The sequence below is a fragment of the Melanaphis sacchari genome, unplaced genomic scaffold (genome assembly GCF_002803265.2).
Source record: "Melanaphis sacchari strain LSU unplaced genomic scaffold, SCAv2.0 Contig28_pilon_pilon, whole genome shotgun sequence".
Lineage (NCBI taxonomy): Eukaryota > Metazoa > Arthropoda > Insecta > Hemiptera > Aphididae > Melanaphis > Melanaphis sacchari.
In genome coordinates, this window is record NW_020271162.1 from 750,253 (window position 1) to 776,978 (window position 26,726).

Genomic DNA, 26,726 nt, shown 5'->3' on the forward strand with positions numbered 1-26,726 from the left:
ACTTTGTTAACGTCATAATACGTTTTATATTAATTTTTTTTCTACATAAAACAGACTTAATTTTTTCGGAGTACATAAACCACTTCCCAAATTTAGATTTGTGTTTCTAGATTTCTACTTAAATTACTTCCAGGCAAATTCAGAGGCAATGCGATAATACTGTATGGGTGTACCTACATGATTTTTCTCCCACGCGAGTACGTGACTGCGTAACACTGAGTATTTTTTTTTATTTTTTTTTTTTCTTGGGGGGAGAGGAGCCAAATATAATATTTTTTTGTTTATTGCATCTAAAAAACGTGTTGTTGGAGGAAGTCATACACTGGTTTGTTTCAAATAATTTATTAATAATAAATCTATGTTACAAATATTTCTATTATCGATATAATAAATTTAAAATATGATTAACATTTTAAGATATCTATTTCACTAATAATTAATTAATGACAAATAAAAAATTAATTAAGAAAATAACATTTAAGCTCAAGCTTAAAACTTAAAACAAATGTGTCATACTAACCAATGAGTTTAAAAAAAAAAATATAGGAATGGGTAAATAATATCTTTGTTCTCACTACGTAAAGTGTGTAGTTGAATTCGTTTCCATTGCCGTCATTCTATGCCAATGCATATTATAGCTATATATTATCATAAAATGAGATACCAATGTGTTACGTCGTTTTATTTGGCTATGGATATTTTATAATGTAATTAAACTAATTTTTGAAGTCCTTGAACATATTCGCACCAGAAATTTGTCTCGATGATTTTGAAAAATTATAAATTATTTATTGGAGAAAAATTCGAGTAAAAATAGTTACTACATAGGTACTTGATTTATGTTTAAATTTACGAAAAATTAGTGATATTTTATAACATACATGCTACATATTATTATTTCTGCTAGCTACCTAAATTTTATTCATGTTACGAAAATACTGTTCAACACTTCTTATCAATTTAATATGTTAATATTATAAATCTTAAAATATAATAAAATATCATTGCTATGATTTATATGGTCGTCTATTCGACGAGTTCTTAACATAAAATTTTATGAAATCTTATAAAATTGACAACACAATATTATAATATTTAATTTCGATATAATTCAAAAGTCGTGCATATGTGATTGTATGGTGTAGGTAAGATATGAGAAAGTGGTAGTGTAATATCACTAATATCATAGCAATTGTAAATACAGATATCATTATAATATTTATTACTCTATAGTTGATATATATCAATTATAATAGTTTATACTTAAATATTAATTTCAAAAACCGCATAAATTCTAATACAACTCTATTATTATTGTATTTTTATTGTTGTTGTTGTTGTTGTTATTGTTATTATTATAAGCAATCCTTTAGCGGTTCGTCGTAAAAACATTAATAATCGTGCGGTGGCGTCATATTTTCTGTTACGTTCTATTTCATCTGAACACTTGGCAGGTTAACTGGATAATTTTCTCTGTATTCCATCACACATGATTATGGTACCTATACTATAATAACAATATTATCGTCCTTGTAATCATTCGCGCGATTCCTAATTACTCAGTTTATGTACGAAAAGTACCTTTTTTTTATTATTATTAAATACGTTGGTACGTTTTATAATTATTATGATTACAATATCGTTGCACACGTGTTTGAGATTAAACATTATAAATAGCTGATAGGTAGACATGGTCCGCATAAATAAATCGCGTGCACTCGCCTCGCAGCATCTGTTTACAAGCCACTATACTATATTTACAACATGTTTACAGTTTGATTTAGCGATATTCGAAATTTAGAACTATGGCACCTATAATATTAAAATGATGCGCTTATGATTATCGTCTTATGGGTTATAGCTACAACATTTACTGCATTGCTATACAATAATATTCTATTGTATTTCGACGACCATAATATATTTCACTTGTACGACACTGTAGTACTTCACTTTGTTTGTTAATGTCTGATGTGCTTTACCTATCACGAGTTCATACTATTTTCAGAGTTACGCAAACGACACGGGTTCCATTCGTCAAAATCATATTTAGTCGAATTAATTCGTTAACAAAATATTATTACTTCAATTTTTGTAATTTAATCTTATCAGGATAGATTCAGAGGCGTCTTTGAGAATTCATCTCGGAAGAAAGCGACGGCAAAAAAAGATAATCCCCCCCCTCTTGAAAAATAAATACATTTATTTATTGGAATATGATAAAAAAAAAAAAAACACAAAGTACATATTGCAAAACAATATCACAATAACTAATATGAATAGCGCATACGGTTTGTTTGTATCGTGTTTCACTGTGCAATGGACTAAGATAACGTTTAAAAAGATCATGTACACACCCCGTAAATCACTAACTCAACAATAACTTGATCAATACTAGTATAGACATAGCAATGTGATAAAATTATTTTATTATGAAAAAAAAAAAATTATCATTTTTTATTAATTAATTAAATGCAGAATTATATAACAACGTAAAATATAATTTGTAAAAATATGGGAAGGACTGTCCTTATTGCCTCCATAAAATATTTCGCTGGATGGATTTAAATTTTAAAGTGAAGTATCCCTATGTATTTCATAAACTTTTATTTTAAATAATAAATGTATTAACCATTGCAAAAATAAATTATTGCTAGAATAATTAAATCGTGCGGTGAATCTTAAATTTTATTTTTTATGAAGGTACTTACAATAGTTATGGCCTGTATCAAATATTATATATTTCATTCATGTCAGTACTACAATAATTATGCATAGAATATATATATTTTATAGGTATCACATTAACATAACATAACTATTTTTTTAAATAAATATGAAAAAAAAAAACGTAATATCAAATTGGAAAATATTTCTGAATCACAGTATGCATTGCCAATACGAATCAATGTGTAGTCTAACTGTATAAAAAAATAATTTCAATAGATAATTTTTTCGGATATTAATATATTAATAAAATCTATTTATTAATATATGAGAAGCCGTGGGGAACTTTTGCAACAAAAATATTGTATTGTGAATTGTGACAAAAAAATAAAATAAAATTATTAAAGTTTTATTCAATAACGTGTCATGCAATATCGAATAGTCTAATGGATTAATAATTGTCTTGTAACAGTTTTCAATATCGCATGTGTGTATAAATATTTATTATGTTTTGATTAATAAAAACGGAATTCATTATAAAATTAAAGTATTAAAAGCTTATTGAAATAAAAATGTTTTTTAATTCCTTGTTAAGTCGGGTGTGTTTTTATAAGCTGGATTTAAAATCATATTTCCACCATACATGTATAATATATAAAAAATACTTATAATAATATTATTTTTTATTTTGTTCATATTTGGTTTTTCTATAAACAATATTATATAGTTGATGTTTATTTTGGAAATTCGTCTATGTAATAAAGTATAATAAACCACCTTGCCTATAATAAAATTAAATTTCCCTTTTGAGTAAACCCGTCACACAAGTAATATAATAATCTTTAGGTATAATATGCAGACAGCGCGTTATTTGGGTAACAAAGTAATAATATTATGTCGATCGCATACTAAATTGCATGTTATGACGTACGTTTTTCATAAGTTATAACATAATATACACTCACTCATTATACACACATTTATTAATATGAGCTATAATATTCGAAATATATGAATCTTCTGCGGAAGATATTTACATTAATATATATTCCTATTGAATAACTTCGAATTCTTATTTTCCAGGTGATAAAATGACGAATTATGGAGTTGCTGAGTGGTACAGCGGTCGTTCGGTGTTCATCACCGGAGGTACCGGTTACATGGGTAAGGTGCTCATCGAAAAGCTGCTTAGAGACTGCGGTGACATCAATTTCATTTATGTACTGTGTCGACCGAAGCGAGGTTTCAGCCCAGCAGCCAGGATAGAGCAAATAAGGAAATTAGCAGTTGAGTGATAGTCGTAAATAATTAAATTGTATAAGCCGAATGAAAAATAAATTTAAAAATTGTATGCCGGACGGAATTGATAAAATTTTGTGAGCATTTAAGTAAACTGTACAGTGTATCATTAATGATAATTTTATAAATAATATTACAATATTTTTATCACTCAATTTTTTTCCATTAATAATATTATTTAAAATATATTTCCATTTTAACGCTTAAACATCCTAATTGTAGTTCTGATTTTTTTGTTTCAATTATGAACAATTAACTTCTTTGCATTTTCTATGTACCTATTTAAATTTTGATTATTTTTAGTGGTACCAGCTGTCTCTTATTTATTTAATATAACATTGCTGTTGAGTGGTTATTCGGTCAGTTTTCACATTTAATGTTTTTATTGGCGTATTTTAAAGCTTTTAATTTAATCAAATAATTAAAATTCCTATTAAAATATTTGTTACGTTATAAAGTTATGTAGTTTAATCAATTTAATTTTAACAAAAATAAAAATATTTCACAAAAAACCTGTAAAAAAATAAAATATCATTGTAAAATGTTTCTCTTCTGTAAATCTAAAATTATGGTTCGTTAACTATTATAGCCATATCATTATTTATTTATCACAAATTCTAAATTTGTTTTCAATACCTACTCATAATACTATTATTGTACTTACTGTATAAATGGGTAAGTACTTAAATATTAAACCATATAATATTAATAATTTTATTGGTTCAAATAATAAATTGTCATTACTTTAATTTAAATTGCTTTATTTGTATAAAACATTTTTTTAGAAAATCTAGTTTTCTTCGTAAATTTATTACTTTGTATTAACTGTTATGTATACAACCCATAAATTATATTATTATTATAAAGTTAAATTATTAGATATATTATAAAATACTAAAAACATTTCTTTATTGTTGCTGTGGTTAAGTTCGTGATCTGAATATTTTTCAGCTAAGGCAGGGTGGTTCAACCCGTGGCTGTCGAAAACCTTTTTTCCTCTCCTCTAAAAAACTTATATTAAAAAAAAAAAGGTCACAATAATATAATAACAAAATCATAATATGCCATGCAAATTCGAATTTTTGAAACCTAAATTTGAATTATTTACCAACTCAATTACAATTGATATCTCTGTATAATCTCCGGATATTCAAATAGAGTTATGTGATTTATAAGTAGACTTTTTTCTTCGATCAAAAGTAAATTTACCTCCTGAAAAGTTTTAGGAACTATGTTCGCAAGAAAAATTCTCAACACTACGGAATTTTTCTCTTGAAAGTTTGTCATTGTTTGAAATTACGTATATTTTTCATACATTTGTAAATCGGCATTTTCTACAGTAAATTTAATAAAGTATAAATTAGAAAATCGTATTAAAAATTCGTCTTTAGAATCGTGCATCAGATTAGCCACCTGCACAGGGTGTTCAATTAATATTGAAAAATTGACTTCCGAGAAATAATATAAATCATCACATTAATTTTTTTGAATCTAAATTCTAAATATAAGTAACCTAATCATTCTAATTATATGTTAATATTAATATGTGATGTAATAATTTTTGCATTATATAATATGTTTGTAATAAAATAAAATATAAATAATAATATCATTTTTTTTTTCTTTTGGTGGCTCCCGATGTTTTTATGAAAGTGTAAATTGGTCCGCCAACTACAAAAGATTGAACCACCCTGAGCTAGAGGATATAAAGTGTCTTTAATATATATTTTTCGCTCGAAATATAAAATTATAATTTCTGTATAATTTTTATCAAGCTGTTTTTGATATACTAGGAGATTGGCACAAAAATGTATGTTTGTTATTTGTGAAGGATGGTATATATCCCTGGGCCATTCACGTATAATGTAATAGTTGTATATATGACCTTCGGCGCGTACCTACAGTTATAACTATTTAGAATTAGATAAGATGTTTACGTGCATAGCGTGTATCAAGTATCTGTTGCACCTAAAACGGTACCTATAATAATATCAAAGAAAACCATAATTAATAATAATGTTTATCGCTTTTTAAGGTCGTTGGTCGTATAGCGAGATACGTTTACGCATGACGATCATCATAAAATAATTCTGTAATAGGTAGTTATGTATACACTACACGGTTTGTACACTTAAATGAGGTACAACTGATTATAAAAGTGACGAAAGTAAAAGTGATTATGATTTTCTTTATAATATGTATAAACGCGAATGAAATTGTTGTTTACAACGGCATTCGGTAATTAGTTATAGGGACCAGCGAAATAAGGCCATTATACAAATATAATTTTGTAGCCATCAACTATAACAGCGTAAACATTAGGGTATTATAGGAACCTTCGAAAAAATATATTTTATCATGTAGGTCATTGAACCCAAATAAACATAGCTACTAATTTAACTTCAACCGTTCGTTTATACTTTGTAGTTAGGGCAGCATTATTGCATTATAGCTCTAAAAAATAAAAAAAAAATATAAACACGTATGCATTCAAAATGCCTAAAATATACACTAACGTTTTTTTTTTCTAATTGTTTAATATATATTAAAATAGATAATAAATTCTAAAATAAGTCACGTACAATACTTAAATCGGTATGTGTGTGAACTAAAACACTCAGTCTATTTATTACCACTGCAGGTTTGATACTGCAGCTAAACAATATGTGGGAAGAATAACACAAACAAATAAATATGCTTCAAAAGCAAAAAATTATCTAAATAAGTAACATAAAACTATAGATTTGAATTTGAAGTGACATAAAACAAACGTGTTTTTAGTTGAATCTTTTTTATACAAAATACAAAATATATTCGAATGCTAGAAGTCTTTTACCCATACGTATACAACACATAAGTAACCGATGAATTTTGTTTTTTTTCTAAAGGTGTTCGACCGCTTGCGCATCGAGTGTCCGGAAAGATTGAAGAAAATCAAAGCGATGGAAGGTGATTTGGGCCAACCCGGACTAGGGTTGAGTGATGAAAACAAGTCGATACTTATCAACGAAGTGTCAATTGTTTTTAATGGAGCAGCTTCGTTGCGCTTGGAATCCGGTCTAAAGGATGCGATAAGACATAACACAACTGGAACGAAACACGTGCTGGACTTGGCCGTTGAAATGAAAAAATTGGCGGTAACTTAGACCTAGACATTAAGACTATACTATAATATCAGTAAACATTAGTGCATTAATGTTTTTGGTTCCAACGATGCTTACTATAGTGTACATAATATAATGTTCATTGTGAATTTTATTTTAACACCAATAATTTTATCATAAGTGGTGTATAAATTGAATACAAAACTTTTGGATTTGTGAGCGTATGTGTGTATAGTGAAGGGGATAAATAAAAAGTCCTAGATTTTTTATGAAAAATATTATTTTTAAAATATTTATAATGCTCTAAAAAGGTGACTAGTATATGAAAATTTAGTTTTAGTTTAAGTTCAAATTTAAAGTTCTAGTTATGCAGTAATATAATATAAAAATTATATAAAATAACTACAGATCATAATAAATGTATTAACCATTGTGCTCAAATTCAATAAACTTAATTTAAAAATATTATACTAAATCAATAATTATATAATTATATAACTCAATTTTCTTTCTTTTTTATCAATAACAATACATTTGTATATTTCTTTTGTAGTAGCAATAAAAATATCACGTTCTACTATCATATAGAACTGATAAGTAATTGTGAGATCGGTGATTAGATCTATTGTCTATATTATCATGAATAGGTTATATTATTATAACTTGTATTTTATATTTTGAATGTAGTAAGCAATGATTGCTATAATTGCTTTCAATAAAGTTTATTGTATTATGGAATTCGTATAATTCTATTATTAGTGAGTATAAGTCAACTGATATTGGTCACAAAAATATGATTAATATATTTCAGTAGGTAATTAAACTTCTGAGAGGTTTTCAAATGGAAATTTCCAAATTTTAATTTAAAAATTAAAACAAAAAAATCTAAATTTTTAACAAGAATATATATTTTTTATGAAACTTATAAAAATATCTGAAATTGATGATAATATATTATATCTTATCAAAAAAAAAAAAAAATAATAATTATGGGCTTGTATACAAATTAGATATGATATATAATTTATGAATTTTAATATTTTAGAGAGATGTATAGTTTTTATAATATCTCTAATTGTCAGAAACGCTCAATTAAATCATAAGTCGAACTCTATAAGTGTGTAATCGAATACGACCAACGTATAGCATCTCTTAGACATTATTTACCAGGGGTCACTAAATGATGGTCTGCGAACATATTTTATCTGGCTCGCATACAAAGAATAAATATCATACATATATCTATATATATATGTTATGTTCTCGTAACATCCAATTTCAAAATAATACCTATTATACATAATATGCTAAAAATATGTACTTAAGATTTTGATGGCCCACAAAAAATTTTATATTATTTATGTAGCCCTTCAAAAATATTGATATGTGACCCCTGATTTAGAAGCTCATGATTGACCCATTAAATATTTTAGTTTGCTATTTAATCAATCAATTTTTATACGAATTATTGACACGAGTATTAAAAAATATAAAATAAAAATGTTGTCCGTTATAAATATATTATCATCACTAACATAGCAAGAGTAAATACGAGTTAGATATTGAGTTTCTGTAGAAAAAAATCGGCATAATGCTATGCTAAAATAGAATGGAGCATCCCTAATTAATCGATTACTACGGTCCAACGCTATTGTCGATTTACATTGGTGAAACGGCAAAATTTGATTTTGACAAGGACGGGTTTATTTTGTTTTTTTTTTTTTTTTTCATAATATACAAAACTATTATAAACGATGTTTTTGTTTTAGTCGTTCGTTCATTTATCTACGGCTTTCTGTCATTGCGAGTATGACACACTCGATGAAACGATTTATCCATCACCGGCCAACCCGGAGGACGTAATGCGCGCTGTCGAATGGATGGATGATCATACGCTTGAAATCATCACGCCTAGGTAATGTAATACAAGTGTGGGCGAAATAACGATATTTTTAAACTATTTCAAGTTGAGTTTATAACAAAAATCAAGTATAAGTTTAAAGTTAATAGTCGGTTATTTTTTTATTTTTTTTCTTAACTCGGGTGAATTACATAAAAAAAAAAAACCAAAATCAACTAATAAACTTCAGTTAAGTAAATTATATTTTATTACATAAACAACTAAGCTTAAAACAATAAATATCACTAAATGAAAAATATTTAATAATTGGTTGTTTTGATAACATTTAACTATAAATAATTTCTAAGAACAACGTGCTTGTTTATAATAACGCGTTATTATAATTATTCTGTAATATCTGTATGATATAAAAAATAAGTTATTTGTATTAAACAGTTATTTTGACTAACGATAACAACAAGAGGTAAATTTAAGAATTACAATAGAATAAAATAAAATAATAATAAAATGTGATTTTTGCAAATAAAATTAAAAAAAAACAAAATACCAACGATCGTGAATCAGTGTATATATTATTGTTAACTTCAGAATAAGCATAAATTATATTTTTCACGATTCTGTACGAAACTGGACTAAACCCAAAAATATGAATAGCATAAAAAAAAGCCAGTATAGTATAGTGTGCCTTAAATTGCACTTTTTTATTGTTATCATTATTATTTTTTTTTTTTTTTGTAGTCGATTTCGAGTAGATGTAATGTACCTATAGTTATTTATGCTGCTATTAGTAATACCGTAGATTGAACCTAACCGATTTTTGACTAAATTATCGCACAACATATTCCTTGTACAGTTGTACATGTTTTGATTTTATAATACACAATAATAACAATATATAATATTAAATCAATACTATATATTATAAGTTTTTTAATATATTAATGTAACTTATAAATATCAACGTATAAATGATATGAATAAATTCGTGATATAAATACCTTAAAATTAGTAAGTATTATGAAAATTTAATTAAATATGAAAAATAATAACTATATAGAATGACGAAAACCCAACGATAAATACTGTTAGTATTACAAGATAACAAAAATTAAGAAAAAAATCTTTATTTTACGGTTAAATATTCAAATAGACATCGTCAAACTATGAACTTTAAAATTAAGATGCTCATAAAAAAATTGTGATGCTTCAAAAACTTGTCTGCTTTATTGAGAACTTATCAAATTAAATTTTAATGTTTTGTATTAACTTAATTTAATGGTATATTATGACAAAATGATTTAATTGACTAGTTTAATATATTAGTATTTTTTATCCTACCTAACCTAACCACCGGAAGTGATTTTTTCGGAAACTATAAACGAAAATATATATTCATCAGTTCAGAGAATAATTATTAGCCTTAATGCCGTATCCAAGTGGTATTAGAGGAAATAAACGGCTTAATAAATAAAATTGTTCGAATAACGTAATTAATCCAATGAATCAATTGTAGTATAGTTATGGTTAACGATATTTAATCAACATAAATGAATCAATTTCAGATTGCTCGGGCCCCATCCGAATTGCTATACGTACTCCAAAAGGTTGGCGGAATCATTGGTCAGCGAATACGCTAATCGAATTCCAATATCTGTGGCCCGACCATCGATTGGTAAGTTTGTATCGATATTGTATTGTTTATGTTGACCTAGAGCCTAATCTAACCCACACGCTGTATAGACTTACGATGGAATCAACAGCCACCGTTGATGACCTACATCAACTGTCTGCACTAACAGCAACGGCTTTTTAATGCGTTATTGGTTCGGATGAAGTAATTTATCGAATTTTTTTTTCCTGTCGGATATAGTGACACCTTCGTTCAAAGAGCCTGTTCCTGGTTGGGTGGACAGCTTAAACGGACCGGTAGGAGTAATCGTGGCAGGTGGCAAAGGCGTTATTCGATCTGTGTTATGCAGTCCGGATTATGAAGCGGAAGTAGTGCCCGTAGATATTGCAATTAACGCTCTGATTTTGATCGCTTGGAAGAGAACATTTATCGAGTAAATATTATATATTATGCTCCTATTTTGTATATTTAATGTGTGAAAAATTATTATTATAATATATTATATATATATGGCATGTATTATAAATCGACCGGCCAATCTTAAAATTTAAAATGTTCAATTTAAATTTTTTTATAAAATAAGTAAATTATAAATTATAAAATGTTTTTAAATCCAAAGTTTTCACCCTCAAATTAATATTTTTATCTTTTAGCATGGTAGACTGATAACATCCTGATGCTTATTTTTCTATTATATTTTGAAATTAAGCATACATATAGGTACTAAGTATATATTATACTTATATACTCAATTAGCAACAATTATTTATAACCACAATAGTTAAAATACTCAATAATATTTAAACACAAAGTTAAATAAACATATATATTAATATGAAACAAAAAGCATGTAAAGGTTAATATAATTCAAATTAAAAAAAATATATATACTTAGATATACTTAATTTGTTCAGAATTAAGTAGAATTATTCATTATAGTTCTCACATTTAAAACGTTCACGTTTTAAGTGCATGAATAATTATTATAGCTCTTACTATAGTATATTATTGTATATTATTTTACTTATATTTAATATTAATCCGATAAAGGTATATTTGATTATATATAAAAAAAAAAAAACCTTTCATAATAATTGTTTAAAAAAATATTAGGTACCCGTCAGTCTAGCATTCTCGAAAGATAAAACTTGAATTTTAAATTTCGAGGTGATAATTCGTGTTAAAAATGTCGAGTGTTCGGTTACTCATTGATCACCAATTTTCTTAATAAGTTTGAGTTCAAAATTTTTAATTTGGGATGCGACACTAACGGATTTCATAGGAATTTTTTTTTATTCCTATAACTATGTAACTTATATATGTAATAATACGGCCGATGGATTTTGAAAATGGTTGGTGTGTATTACTGATTTTTATTTAATAATTTAATTGTTACGCAATAAATAGTATACAATAAATATATAAATGAAACATTTTAAACTTAAAAATTTAACCGAATTTTAATTTAAAGTCAAACATAATGAATTCCTAATGCAGTTGGTTTGATTTTTCACACAAAAAATGTATTTATAGTTTTTAATTGTCAATGTTAATTAAGTGATGAAATATTTTATCAAGTATTGACTGTTTAATTTAAAACCATGTGTCACCTCTGAACATATTATTCAGGGTGCACTTGAGTTTAGGAATTTATGAGTTTTTACATATGTATAGTTATAAAATATTTATTGAGCTATAAAACATATACAATTTAAATTATCGTACGTAATTTATATTTTGATATATTTTTTCCAATACGTTAAGAGAATTGTATTTTTTGTTGTTTTTATCGTTTTATTAATTTGATATTTAAATATTAATATAGTACCTATATGAACGATAATCCGAAATTCTCATAGAAAATTAACTATTATAAAGTTAAAAAAAAATGACATGACAGACCCTATTATTATAATCTAACCTGTTTTATACTATACTGTATTGCTTTATTTTATTGTTTAAATAAAATACATTTTGGATTTAAATAAGCAACGAAAAATGTACCTATAGAAAATTGATTTTATACATAAGATTCGAGTTTAAATCTTTTATACATAATCATTGATCGCCATAAGTAAATTGTATTAACTTAACTATCAATATAAATTTGAAATGTATTTATAGAACTATTAAATTAAAAAAATAAATATATTAAATTAATGTTGAAGAATAATTTAAACATTGCATTTCTATAGTAACAAAATGGACGATGTGGTGCCGTGCTACAATATTTCCAAAGGAGACATTGTTCACTTGACTTGGGGTGAAACTTTGGCTAAAGGAAAACGGTATGCATATGAGTATCCATTCGACGCCGGTCTATGGTACCCTAACGGATCAATAAGGACCAACAAACTGATGCATTATTTCATAGTGTTCTGGCTGCAAGTCGTACCGGCCTACTTGATCGACGGCATTATGGTGTTGGCCAGGCAAAAGACATTGTAAGTTAACATTACAGCACATTGGATCTGATACTGTCCGTTTTTGAAGGGGTTAAAGATGTAATTTTCTAAGTTCGTAGATGCGTGTCGTAATAATTTATTTTTAATGTATGTGACAGTGCGTAAAATAAAAATCAGAACACTATCGCACGTATATTGTGTACGTATACGTCAATACGCAGCTACACGAATATTAACGATGTTATTAAAAGAATCAATCTTTATTGCAAATTAGTATTAATTAATGAATTAAACTGATACAGTTTTGAATAATTTAAATTTAAAAAAACTTAAGAGCTCCATTTAAAATAAGTGAAAATTTAATTTTCAAACTGACTTTATGGGAGATTCAAATATGTTTTTAGAATTTTTAAGTGGTATTATGTAATTAGGGTAGTCAATTTAATTTATTGGCATAAAATAAGTTTACTTTAGTAATATACATAGACGGGAACGAATTCTTATGGTCTTGATACAATAATATTACTTTATCGTCGAACCAATATACAGTATGCATGGGTGGAATAGTTGAGTGCCTATAATATAAGGGATTAATTAAGTAAATTTTTAGCGGAATAGTTTCAAGTTAACCTTAAGTTAGACCCAGTAAAATCCAAACCACTTACTTAAATGGTTTTATAAACCACATTGACATTACGTGTATTGCATACTTTATAGCATGGTACGAGTCCAGAAGAGGATAGCAGTCGGTATGGAAGTGTTGCAGTACTTTACCATGCGCAGTTGGAACTTCAAAATCGAAAACACTAAATCATTAATAAAAAATTTAAATGAAGCGGACATGAAAAAATTCTATATTCAAAACACTGATATTGACATTGAAAAGTACATGATCCAAGTTTTATTGGGTGCTCGTCAATATTGCATGAAAGAGCCTCTGGCAAATCTGGACCGGGCGAGATTTCATCTAAAACTGTAAGTTATTTTATTTATAGTATATATATACTATATAACTATAAATACTTGATAATAATTCATTTAGTAAATAACACTCATATTTTCAAAATTGATTAACTTTTATGACAATATTTTTGATCACATTATTTTTAGCCGTAACAAAAAAAAACATTTTAATATTATTTTTTTTATTCTCATCGTTTTTTAAACGCTTTTAAACTTATTCTTAATGAAAAAATTATATCATACATTTTTTATTCCAAAGCAGGATTATTTTAACAAGTATTTTAATCAATTTAAATGGAGTAGAGTGGTACAGGGAGCTCATCTATAATTAAATATTTGTAGCTCGTTTTAAGTTATTCGTTCAAAATTCGATTTTTATACATCGTTATTGTTTAAAAAAAATAGTTACGATAAAAAATATATTAAAATATTTAAAAATATTTTGTTCAATGATTATTTAAAGTTATTGGGAGAGAAAAAAGTTTATAGTTTATGTTATAATGAGTTTTCTGTTAATAGATCACTATAAGCCATCAATAAAAATGATATATCGTATTTCAACATTGAGACACGCGATTTAATGATAGATTAATACAATGTTTATATAATACAACGAACAGTTAGCTGTGCTATAATATATCAATGATATAATAAAATATATATTTATCATATACCAATATTGTGAAAATAAAAAAAAAACATTCTAATCCATTTTTATAATTTTTGAATTTGTCTTTAATTTAATCGCACTTAAAATCTAAGTATATTTTACTAATTATTTGATTTCTTTACAAATATTAATGATGTTAAAAATTAAAATTTGTGTACATTCTATAATAATGTTTGTAAACCATAACTTCAGTCGCGGTTGAAAATATAATTATAAATTATCCATTAGCGTGACTATTTTATTATGTAACAAAAACATTCATTCTTTCTTATACACTGTGGTTAGTTCTGTCATAAGTTTTACACTTATACGACCGGTTATAAACAAATCGCGTCGATCGTTAAACTTAGATTATGTTTTATTACGATTTTAAAAATGTTATTTTTTATTCAATGTGATAAGACCATTTATTTTCTTACTGTATACCTCGCAGCACAATGGTATGCCTCGAGCATTATTTTGATGTGCCACGAGATTATAAAATTTTTTTGAAAAATTAAATAATAACTAACAAATAATTGTATGTACTGTATTATCAGAGAATATACATTTTGGCATTGAACAGTATTATATAGTGATAAACGTCATGTGAAAATATTGTATAATTTTCTGCGGTTTAAACATCTGGTCATATCGTGCACAGTTTTAGCAAATTTTAAATTGTTTTTATAATAGATAAAGATTTATGCGGATATGCGTATATTATAAAGTACACACATCGTACATTCTGTTGTTGGTAGGTACTCTCTATAGTAATAGTCTTTTTTGTCTGTAAGGTGCAAATAGTTTTAATATGTATCGTTATTTGTAAATCTGATTGTGGCAACATCGGTAACTGTAGTAGCTGCTGTTAATATAGAAATATAAAACTCGGTTTACTGTAGATCACGACTGTACCTGATCTCGACTAAAGTATCTTTCGAAAAACATTTTTTTATGGACTGTTGTACACGAACTCTAAGCGAAAATAATAAAATAATGCAACGAACTCGTACCTACACAATAACTAAAAATAATGTCCCATTTCTGCGGTAAAACCGTAAAATGTCTAATTTTTTTTACAGCGACTGCCTATGCCACTAAATATCTACGTAATAACAGTAATAATAAAAATATATTTCATATTTACAGGCTGTATTGGTTGAATATGGTCACACAACTGTTGTTTGGATTTTTCCTCTTGTGGGTGTTTGTACGTGCGTTCGATTCTTTCAAGTTTTTGCTGGATTCAACTACAAATTCATTTATAAATGTACCAATCATTGGATCGTTAATACCAAAGTGAAGTGCTTCGAACAACCATAGTATCATATACTATAAATATCACTCGATCGCAATACCGTTATTGTGTGTAAACTGCATGCATAAATAATTTACAAAATTATTATATATTTTGTATTTATTATTCTTTTACATAACATATTTTAATACTGTTGAAGGGATGATGATATATATATTTTATAGATATTATATTATAAACATGTATTTAATTACTTTTTAGTTTGTTATTTTCTTCGTGTGGTTTTTATTTTATTTTATTTTTTTTTTTTTTTTAGTTCAAGTAGTATTATATTATAATTTATAATATATTATATATTTTTTAAATAACATTAAATGTAATTGCACTGTGTTTGAATACAATTCAAAATGATGGGATTTGAATAATTATTTTATTTATTATTATTCAAATAAAACAAAAATATTCTAAAAACTTTGAATTAGTTTTTATTCATATTATTTTCGTGTACCCGTGTAACCTATATTGGGCAGTATATACTATATATTATAATACATGTTACTTACAGGCGCTATTCGTATTTACGGTATTAATATTCTATACCACGGTGTACAGATGTGTTATAACTTAACTTAAAAGTAAATTGTATACAGATAAATGTTTTGTTTTTAATTCGAGCTTAATTGAGCTGTACAAATAATAATCGTGGGTATACGAAATTATGGTAAATGCGAAGAAATCCAATCTATTAAACAACATTTTTTTCTTCATTTTAATTCTAATTTGATTATATTCATTATTTAATATTGTTACGTTTTGGACGATGTAATTTATTTTTATTCTTGCGATTGAATGTCTAAATAAAAAATCTTGATATTAAAACTAAAGTGACGTCAAATAATTGTTTCTATTAATTTAATGTCATCGCACATAAAATACGAAAATAACCATTAAAGCATAATAGGTTTTGCTTATTTTTTTATTCATAGTATTGTATTGTTCTATAGTCGACTTACTGTCGAACAAATAACAATTCCATTACCGTGGTTCGTTAAATAACATTGAAACTCATCGTTATATGCATGATTTAACACTGTAACATAATACATGCGTTTTTATTATGAAAGATGAGTTGATTTTTTTTTCGTCGTTGGTGTAACATAGTTAAATATAATAAATTGTACGATTGTTATTTGTTATTTTGCGCAACATTTTATAATCGCATCTCACAAGTATTATTTGTTTTTAGTACTATATAAAGCTTTCTAATTATTAAACTTTGAATGTTTTTAAAAGAATATAATATATTCTTCTATAATAAAGAATATTTTTTTTTGATACGTTAATTGCTTACAAATCTGTTTATAATACATACTTGTTATAATGATCATGCCACGTGGTGGTTTAACTAAATTATAAAATGCTCCTGATAGATTTCACTCTCTCTATTTTTTTAAGGAATAAAAAAAAAATTACAAATAGCCAACTATTATCACTAATCAGTGCCATTTTCAAAATAGGTACTTTTAGATTTAAAATTATTATTCAACATAACAGCATTTTTATAATTAACTTTTTTACCCTTTAATAAAAATAAAAATACATAAGTAGATACTAGGTACTAAAAGTTTAAAAATATATATTTTAACTAAAAATTATTTTAGAGAAAAATTAAAATTTTCAATAAAAATAAATCTATGTTTTTGCAAAATAGAAACTCAATTATTAATTATATAATTGAAAAATTCTTAAATCATCAGCATTTTAAAATTTATGTTAAAATTTTATTAATTTTAATAAAAAATCTATAAAATATAAATAGCATCAATAGGATATAAATGTTCATTGATTCATTACAAAAACGACGTTCCTTGGCCCTTTCAGAGGAATTTTAATTTTAAAACTTCGACGAATGTAGATTTGTATAGATTATAACTAGTTAGAAAGATATTATGTAATATAAGGTGTGAAATTGTGGTGATACAATTTTAAGTAGAAGGAAAAGACAATTTAATGATTCAAAAATAATATCTATTAATTCTATCAATACCGAGATTCAAGAGATAGAAAAAAAGTAATGTACAATATAATTATCAAATTTTTAAGAAGTATTTGGAATAAATACTTGATTATTCATAAAAAAAAAAAAAATTTTGTATATGTATTTGAAAATATTTTTGGAAATTAAATTTGATAAATATTTCAAATGCTATCCTAGCATTTTAAACACCAAATTTACTTAATATCTAATTTTGAAAATGCTTATTATAGTTTTTATCTCAGTATTTATATTTAAAATTAAATATTATTTATGTCATAATTATTTTCAAGGTTTTCTAAATAATTATTTTTTCTATTAAAAATTTGTTTCAGTTTTTAAATATTTATACATAAACATTCAATTTTTTTAATAATTGATATATAACAATTTTATGGTTATACTAAATCACAGAATATAGATTAAATTATTAATTAAACGCATACACTTATTGAGTAGTTTTGTTGTGTTCTAGGGTAGAAAGTTTCTAAACACAGTTCAAGTGTTCAAATTCAACTAATGGTCATGATCTTAAAAACGAACTACAATAATTGCTCAAGTTTATATATAATAATACAAAACCATTTATGAACACGAGTTAAGCCTATGATTGTATAAAATAAACGTAGGTGTAAATGTGTAATATTTATAATAACGTATTATATGCGTATAAACGCGAATTAGTTAAATAAGTATTTACACTCTGGCCAGTAAGAGAACAAACCGTTACCCGATAAAAATAGTCAAACAGATCTTAACAGGATGTTGTAGAATCGGTATGTTCACTCTCTAGACAGAGTAAATATTCTACTCAATAGATACATCATTGTTTTAAAAATACTTTATTTATTTATTTATTTTTAAATCGAATTTTATGCGAATTAATTCGATATGCAACTTAAAAGCCAGTTTTTGTCATTAATTGGGTTTCGATCAATGATAACTGATAGTTATCCACAACCAACACGTTTTCAAATTTGTGTTGGGCTTGCTTACAGAATTACTTAAATACATAAAATATGTCTTTAAAAGTTCAAAATTATTTTAATTTTTGTTACGATTTACTAGATATACGTTTGTTTTCTGTAAAATACTCAGCTCACAAGTAATATTAAAACCATAATTTTAATCAATGTTAAGAAATTTTCGACAGTGAATATTTTTATGTTTTATATACATACTGGTAGTCAAATTAACGATAATTATTAAGTAACTGAAGTTGGTAATAAGTGTAAGTGTAAGTTATTTAGAATTTTGTGATATTCAAATATCATGGAAAGTTTGGAAAGTTGCCATGTAATATTAAAGTAGGATACACTTTAATTCTATACTTAAAATAATATTTCGAGAAATAATTTAAAATATAAGACAAAATACTCGATTTAATGTTTGTATTAGTAAATAACTTATTAAAAATAAACTCTGATTGTTTAATAATAATAATTGTATTATATTATATTATTAATATTGTGTCTTAAATATATATTTAATATTTTTGATAAATTAAAATTATTTTATCTCTTGCATGATACATTTTTATAGTTGTAAAGTCATTATCCAAATGTTAATATTACCGTAGCATATACAAGGAAGAAAAGTTCTTGCGTCAACATCATGGAATGGTTTTGTGATGGTATGAGACGAAGACCATTCGCTTATTTGTAATACATAAAAGTGATATAAAGTTACTAAAAATTAAAATATATTGTAAGCATTTTAATCTAAAAAGTTGAAATTAACTTAAAAATTAATTTATTATTTCGTTTTTGTCTAGTATTGTTTATACCATTACAATCAAAATAGGGCCGTTTGTTTAAAAACAAATAATAATTTTGTAGAACTTACTCAGAGATACCCTAAATGGCTTTCTTCTTTTTCTTTTGACGTCAAGAGCATTACGATGAAAAAATGTCACCTTTCATGTACGAATTTTGTGCTTTTAGGCGCATATGCAAATAATCGTGCAGAGTTCTAGAGTATAGATAAGGACGCTAATATAGTCTACACATGTAGAGGGTAAGCTGCGCACAATCTGCTTTTATCTGAACAGTACTAATTTCAGACATGGTACGCACAGCTCCCATGGGAAATGTGCGTATGTGTTTATTTTCTTTTCTAATAGTCAAGTTGATAATTTAAAAAAAAAAAACTCTGTCACCAGTAACCGAATCATCTGAATCGTGTCATCATCACTGTGGAGTGTCGACAACGGGCAACTGCATTGCAGTACATAGTCACAAGATCCCAAAAATGGTACTAATGGACGTGAGTACAACGATAATTTAATTTTATATATAGATAATTATGGCTTTGAGTTTGTCTGAAATAATGTATTTATTTTAAATGTTAGCAGAAAATTTTTAAAAACAGAGAAAATAATTCTTCTATATAAAAGATTTCGAGTGTACATCTCGTTGTCACCGTAGTAAATATAAGATCAATAATTTGAGTTATATTAAAAACCATTATAAGCAAACACAGTGTGACTGTATTGTTATTGATATTTTATGAACTATTTATATTAAAATATTAATTATTTATTTCTCTTTTTGTAATACGATATGTTGATTTGTTTTTTTAAGAAACACCAATAACAATGATTTAAAATTATATCATATTTACACCGTAATGTTAATATTGACTTATTATTCAATTCTAATATACATTATAATAGAGTAAATATGTTCATAGAAAAAACTTTATAATTAGTCTAAATATCTTTAACATTTAATTGCGTAAGGTAAAGTGATATAATATGTTATGATGTAATTTCAAGTCCCAATTATTAATACTATTTAAAAAAAATTAATTAACTGAAAAATATATTTTAAATACCTACACAGTTATTTGTCAAAATTTTAACCACAAATGTCTGCAAAAAATATTATACACAATATATTACATGAATATGTATTTTTGTTATTTTTATTTTAGTTTTTTTCTAAGTTTTTCTATTTTCACTGGGTCAAAAAGCATGAAAATGTACTGCAAGAAGATTCCTTATACGTTATTATCATAGCTATTTAAAAACAATTAAGATATAGAAACTATTTTTATTACAGACATATTATAAAGTTTAATTATCGACAAAATTAGTATTTAAGTGATATAATATAGATAAATATGTCATAAAATGTACTAAATGTAGTCTGACAAACCAAATTTATTTAGAATCGTTTTACATATGCAAAAATGTATTATTAAGTTAAAATTAAATATATTAAACATAGCAGAGATTTACTCAATAATGAGGTACACTTAATACTTACTGTAAAGTAGAAGAATCTGTTTTCTTTCTTTTTTTTAAAAATTATAATTTTGTTATTGCAAACTTACTTTTTCAATTAAATAATATATACAATCTTACAAAGTTTAAAATAATTATCTGTGTTGGTACATATTATAGAGCATTAAAATTATCACAACACTAATGAGTTATTATGAGAACGTTAAATTTATTATAATTAAATGATTAGCAAACAATATATTTAATTATAAATATGGTAAAAATTGAAATATATAACTTATACAAATTCAATTAATTAATATAATTTATCTTTGAAAATAAAGATGTTTTTACTATTTTTAAAAACCCTAATTATTAAGTATTGTATTTTGTATAGAATATTTTCATAAATTAAAAAAAAAAAAAATAATAAAATAATTTACGGTTATTTTATGTACGTATTAATATTTTCAGTAAAAAATCTTTAATATTTTAATAATAATACCTTGCTCATTTTTGTTAAAAATTGAATATTAATAGATAATCGTAATTGTTTATCAAATTGTTTGACATGTGATAATTACATCTTTATCTAATTGACAGTTATATATTTACCAAAATAAATTAATTTTTTTACAATATATTGTTTTTTTTTTAATGATAATATAATATTAAATTAAAAGTTTTATAACTGAAATATTTATTTTTATTTTTCCAAAGTAAGTTCTTAAAAACAATATTCATAATATTTAATTCGCAACTACTTATTTCATAACAATTTTATCAAATATAAGGGTAGAAGGTTTATTGTATAAATTATAATTTGTATCTACTAAAAAATATAAATTTAGAGTTCCTAATTAATTTGAATATTAAACATACGTTTTTAAGATTTGCGGTTTTTATATTTTCAGTTTTAGACGAGTTTGTATGCTCGAGTCGTTTTTTAAAGCATTGGTTTCACACAATTTTTCAGTACTACTTATGGAAATATTATATGAATATAACTATTATTTACAGTCATAAAAAATATAAATTTACCTATTACGGTTCAAAAATTCGATAAATTGTTGTCGATTTCCTTTTATTTGTGTCGTTATCTTATGTTTTTTTTTTTTTTTTTACTTTTAAGGCTTCTCAATAATGACACAAATACTATTTAGTATTGAATACCATGTGTTATTTGTTTAAAATACCAAATTGTATTAATTATTTATTGTATGCATACCCATTATTTAAATTATGTCAAATAAATTAGTATAATCAGTACATTTTTTTTTACATAAATATCAATTGTTAAAAAACAGTGAATATAAACCACATGTGTTGTTTATAGGTATACTTCACATTATTTTTATTATTATATTATATGATGATTCATTACCAGCTTTGACTGTTCACTGCTATTATTTTGTATTATTCATACAACTCGTACATCATATTTCGATTACAGTTTAAATCTAACTTACAGCTATCACAAAAAAAAAAAAAAACAAACGCAAGACTATTAGATTTGTGATAGGTAGATTAGTCATTAAGTCGTATTAAAATTATAGTTAGATCATTCCAATAATAATTAAGATTTATTTTAAAGAATACACGTAAAACTATAGTATTGATGAATGATGTTGACAACCATAATATTAATCAAATTTCATATTATTTTTATTATAAAATTGAAATGACTTTAGTTCTTTTAATAGATTTTTTTGTTTTGTATCGATAGCAGAGAATGTTCATACACACATAAATACTACTATTAGACACGCGTTTAATGTACACAATATATTATTAACATAAATGTAATACATAAATACCTAAATAATTGTCTGAACGGGTGTAAAATCAATAGATTGTAAACGTCATAATACGTGTTAAACAAATGGAATATAAAAAACAGCATAACTGTAAAATTTTGATAATTATTATTTATCATATTGTTTAACATATCATAATAATGATTTGACAACTTACCGTCGATATTTACAAAGGTGGATAAATAAATTAAATCTATTAAATAACTCAAAATAAATTAACGTATAGTAAACACAATATAATTAATTCAATAAGTGAATAATTAACAAATAATAAATTTAACTGGCTAAATGTAAATTTTAAACTAAGATTAACAAAACTAGGTTTAAAATAAAATAAATTTATTTTATAACGAAGTTAAAGCCTTGAATAAAATCCGAGTATTTTTTGTCTATCTATTCGTATATATAATATTATTTTATTTAGAAAAAAAAATAGATTATTATATTATTATTATTAACTATTATATTATTTTTATTTGAAACCGTATATACAATAATCAATTAATAAAAACCAAAAATGTTAAAAATATTTTTTATTTCAACATGATTGATTCTTTTTAAGCATCTGAAAATGCCAAATTATTTTCATTATTTTATTCCAATAAAATTATTTATGTTCTTAGGTTAAAAAACAAATAACTCACTTTCTATTTTCTAACTTTTAATCTAATTAATTTTTTATCTTTGATTAAGCATATTTTATATCGTTGCAGTTATGACAGTTATTCATCATATTTAAATATAAAAATCTAATGAATCAACGTTTTTGTTTTTTCGAAGTTCTACATCAACGACCCCAGCAAAACGTTTTGGGACGACCCCAGGATGTACGTAGACGACCCGGGTTTGGACACGTTGCTGTCGTTGACTGTTGATGAACTATTGCCATGCAGTGGTCATGATGACGTGACTGAAGACAGTGACGAGATCAACAAAAAACAAAATGTGACGGAAACACAAAAACCGAAACAACAGGATAAATCGAGTGAAGTTAAACAGGTGCTAGAGTGCACATATCCAAATTGTGACAAGACTTACTTGAAACCATCCCACCTCAAGGTGAATTTCAACGGTTTGTGTTTATATAGCTATATTATGATTTGATATTTTTTGAAAAAATTTAAAAATACTATTATACGCAACTAAAACATTGACGCATTTAATGTCTACCATTCTGCAACAGATTTATTTATTTTTTATTTAACTCAGTTAAGATAACTATTTAAACTATTTGATTCTAATTAATGACCAAACATAGGTTATTCTATTTATAAATACTCGATATACTATACAAATAAATATTAACTTAAATTCAGTCACCTGATTTAAATTATTAAAATATTTAATTGTTAGCATTTAAGTTTTAGTTATTTCATGATTATTGTAAACTTAAAATATGCTGCAAACATTATTGTGGATAGTATATTTTCATATTTATTTCATTAAAAAAATATATATACATTTTCGTATCTAGAAGATAAACTAATGGTAATACTTATATACATAAATAATGTCTATGTATTAATAACAATATGGGTTCTTAAAATTAAACAACCCAGAAAAGCATGCCAAATTTTCAGTTTCTAACACTTTATTAAGGATCGTAGTTAACTTATAAGTTATACATTTTGTATACTCTTGCTTTGCGTAGGATCATAAATATATCACAGTAATATTAAGCTGTACGTTTTATAATTCACACATATTAATATACCTATAACTTATAAGTCATTTTTCTAAAAAATATTTATAATTCTTCAGAACTATTATTAATTCGTACCGTTAAATGATAAGTAAATATTAATCAATTAAATAAGTAGTATATTTTACCATTGGAAAGTCACCAGAGTTTGATATTATTTTTGTTACCGTTTGTAATAGTATTCCGGAAATTCAATAAAATACATTGAACTTTTTAATTTTAAGTAGTTACTTATAATGGTCTCTCGCCCACGGAAACGCGGTTATTCATACGTATGACGAAAAAATATCAGATATAAGGCAGATAATATAATAATATTATATTTAAAAGTGAAAACTTTTCAATATTTTTGTTCCACTGAACACAATTTTTTCAACTTTAAGCGAATCATAATAATATTTAATACAATATTATCCCGCGAAGCGATCGAAAAATATGAATTCCTGTCATCCGTTTCGTTTCAGCGCGGGTTCTAAAACGTTCTACTGCGGCGTATCCTATAGGCAATATAGGTACTTCACTGCGCCGAGGAACCACGTTTTAAAATATTTGACGGATATATAATAATTACGAGTACTTAATAAAAAAAAACAAAATTCTATCACAAACTCGTTTCGTGCATTATGAATTAATACTGTATATTGTACGCTACGAGACGCCGGGAAAGGCGATATTTTAATATTTTTCCGAGTCGAGTCAAACATCGATAGTAAAAAAAATTAATAATAATAAACAGTTTAAAAACGCGACAAAAAAAAAAAACAAAAAAATAAAATAAAATAAAATAATAACAATAAAACATGACATTGAACACGATAGGCGACTACAGCAACGATAGATAAGACGTTATGACTTACTCGTGTGGTGGACGCACACGTCGTCGTCACATCGCACGCGGTATTATCGCGGCCACTTAAACGTTCTCGTCCACAGGTGCACATGCGGAGGCATTCGGGCGAGAAGCCGTACGGGTGCATGTGGCCGGGCTGCTCCTGGCGCTTCTCCCGGTCCGACGAGCTGTCCCGGCACTGTCGGTCGCACTCCGGCATCAAGCCGTACGGTTGCGACGTGTGCGACAAACGGTTTTCGCGGTCCGACCACCTGACCAAGCACGCGCGCGTCCACCACAAGCGGATGGCCGCGGCGGCCGCCCGGTTGCAGTGGCCGCCGCAGCGGTGCCAGCAGCGGATCGCCGTGAAACTGACCGCGGCCACGGCCACAGCCATCGCCGCCGTTTCGTCGTCGGCGGCCATCAGACGGCAGCAGTGACACGACCGACCGACCGACGCGATGCGATTGCGTCGCGACGTCCGCACAAAGCAAAACCGCAGCAGCAATCCACGCCGAGCCCTACGCCGCACCCACCGATGCAGCAGATTTCCCTTAATGTACACAATATATGCAAACTGATCCGTCGGCAATACTATACCTGTTCACCTCCCCTCGTCGACGATGGATCTGTTGAAATTCTATTCTTCGAAAGTTTTAAGCGCATTTTAAGACCGTATGTTATCATAATATTTTCAAACGATCGCGATCCCATGACATTTTTAAAGAACGTGTACGCGTGCGGCGATTCAAACTTAATTTTTCAAATCAGTTCTTGTTTTTTTTTTTTTTTTTTTTCTATTATAAGTCGTCAAGCGTTTATTATTAATTGTAAGACATACGAAAACTCTTGTACTTCCACATACTTCCACAAAACTTTTCTAAAATTTTTTAAAAATTATAATCAATCATTCCGTGTATAAACGTTTCTGCTTCATACCGTGATCCCAATGACATCATAACAGATTATTGTATTGTATTTATTATATATTAATTATTGTGATCTGTATAAACGTAAATTAAACAAAAAATATACAGTAACTCGATCAATGCGTATTGAATATTTTTAACTGCGTGATAAGCATCCACTTTCAGTTTCTATTTTTTAATACTGTTTGAAATGTTCATCTTGGTATTTTCATATCGAAATACGTACAATGTATGCATCCGTTTCAGTTGCAAAACAATTCTAGCCGTATGGCTCTTATGAAAGTCTAATCCGAATTCAGTGTTCGGTTTGATACGACTGTCGAATATAGTGAATACGAAATACATGATT

The 26,726-nt window shown here is 26.2% G+C and overlaps 2 protein-coding genes across 2 annotated transcripts in view; both read left to right on the forward strand.

Annotated features, from left to right (window-relative positions):
• Positions 1–16,036, forward strand: part of LOC112595663 (putative fatty acyl-CoA reductase CG5065) — a 33,651-nt gene extending 17,615 nt beyond the window's left edge. The window contains exons 2-9 of the mRNA XM_025340947.1: positions 3,751–3,953; positions 6,855–7,103; positions 8,840–8,985; positions 10,494–10,603; positions 10,802–10,994; positions 12,757–13,005; positions 13,684–13,941; positions 15,731–16,036. Coding sequence (XP_025196732.1) covers positions 3,759–3,953; positions 6,855–7,103; positions 8,840–8,985; positions 10,494–10,603; positions 10,802–10,994; positions 12,757–13,005; positions 13,684–13,941; positions 15,731–15,884 — 1,554 coding nt within the window. The 5' untranslated portion in view covers positions 3,751–3,758 and the 3' untranslated portion in view covers positions 15,885–16,036. The remainder of the gene's footprint in view (positions 1–3,750; positions 3,954–6,854; positions 7,104–8,839; positions 8,986–10,493; positions 10,604–10,801; positions 10,995–12,756; positions 13,006–13,683; positions 13,942–15,730) is intronic.
• Positions 16,037–20,052: 4,016 nt separating this feature from the next.
• On the forward strand, positions 20,053–26,404 carry LOC112595655 (Wilms tumor protein homolog). Its single transcript, XM_025340938.1, has 3 exons — positions 20,053–20,139; positions 23,698–23,976; positions 25,553–26,404. Exons 1-3 carry the CDS (start codon positions 20,125–20,127, stop codon positions 25,886–25,888), a joined length of 630 nt encoding a protein of 209 aa, XP_025196723.1. The 5' UTR covers positions 20,053–20,124; the 3' UTR covers positions 25,889–26,404.
• Positions 26,405–26,726: the final 322 nt, after the last annotated feature.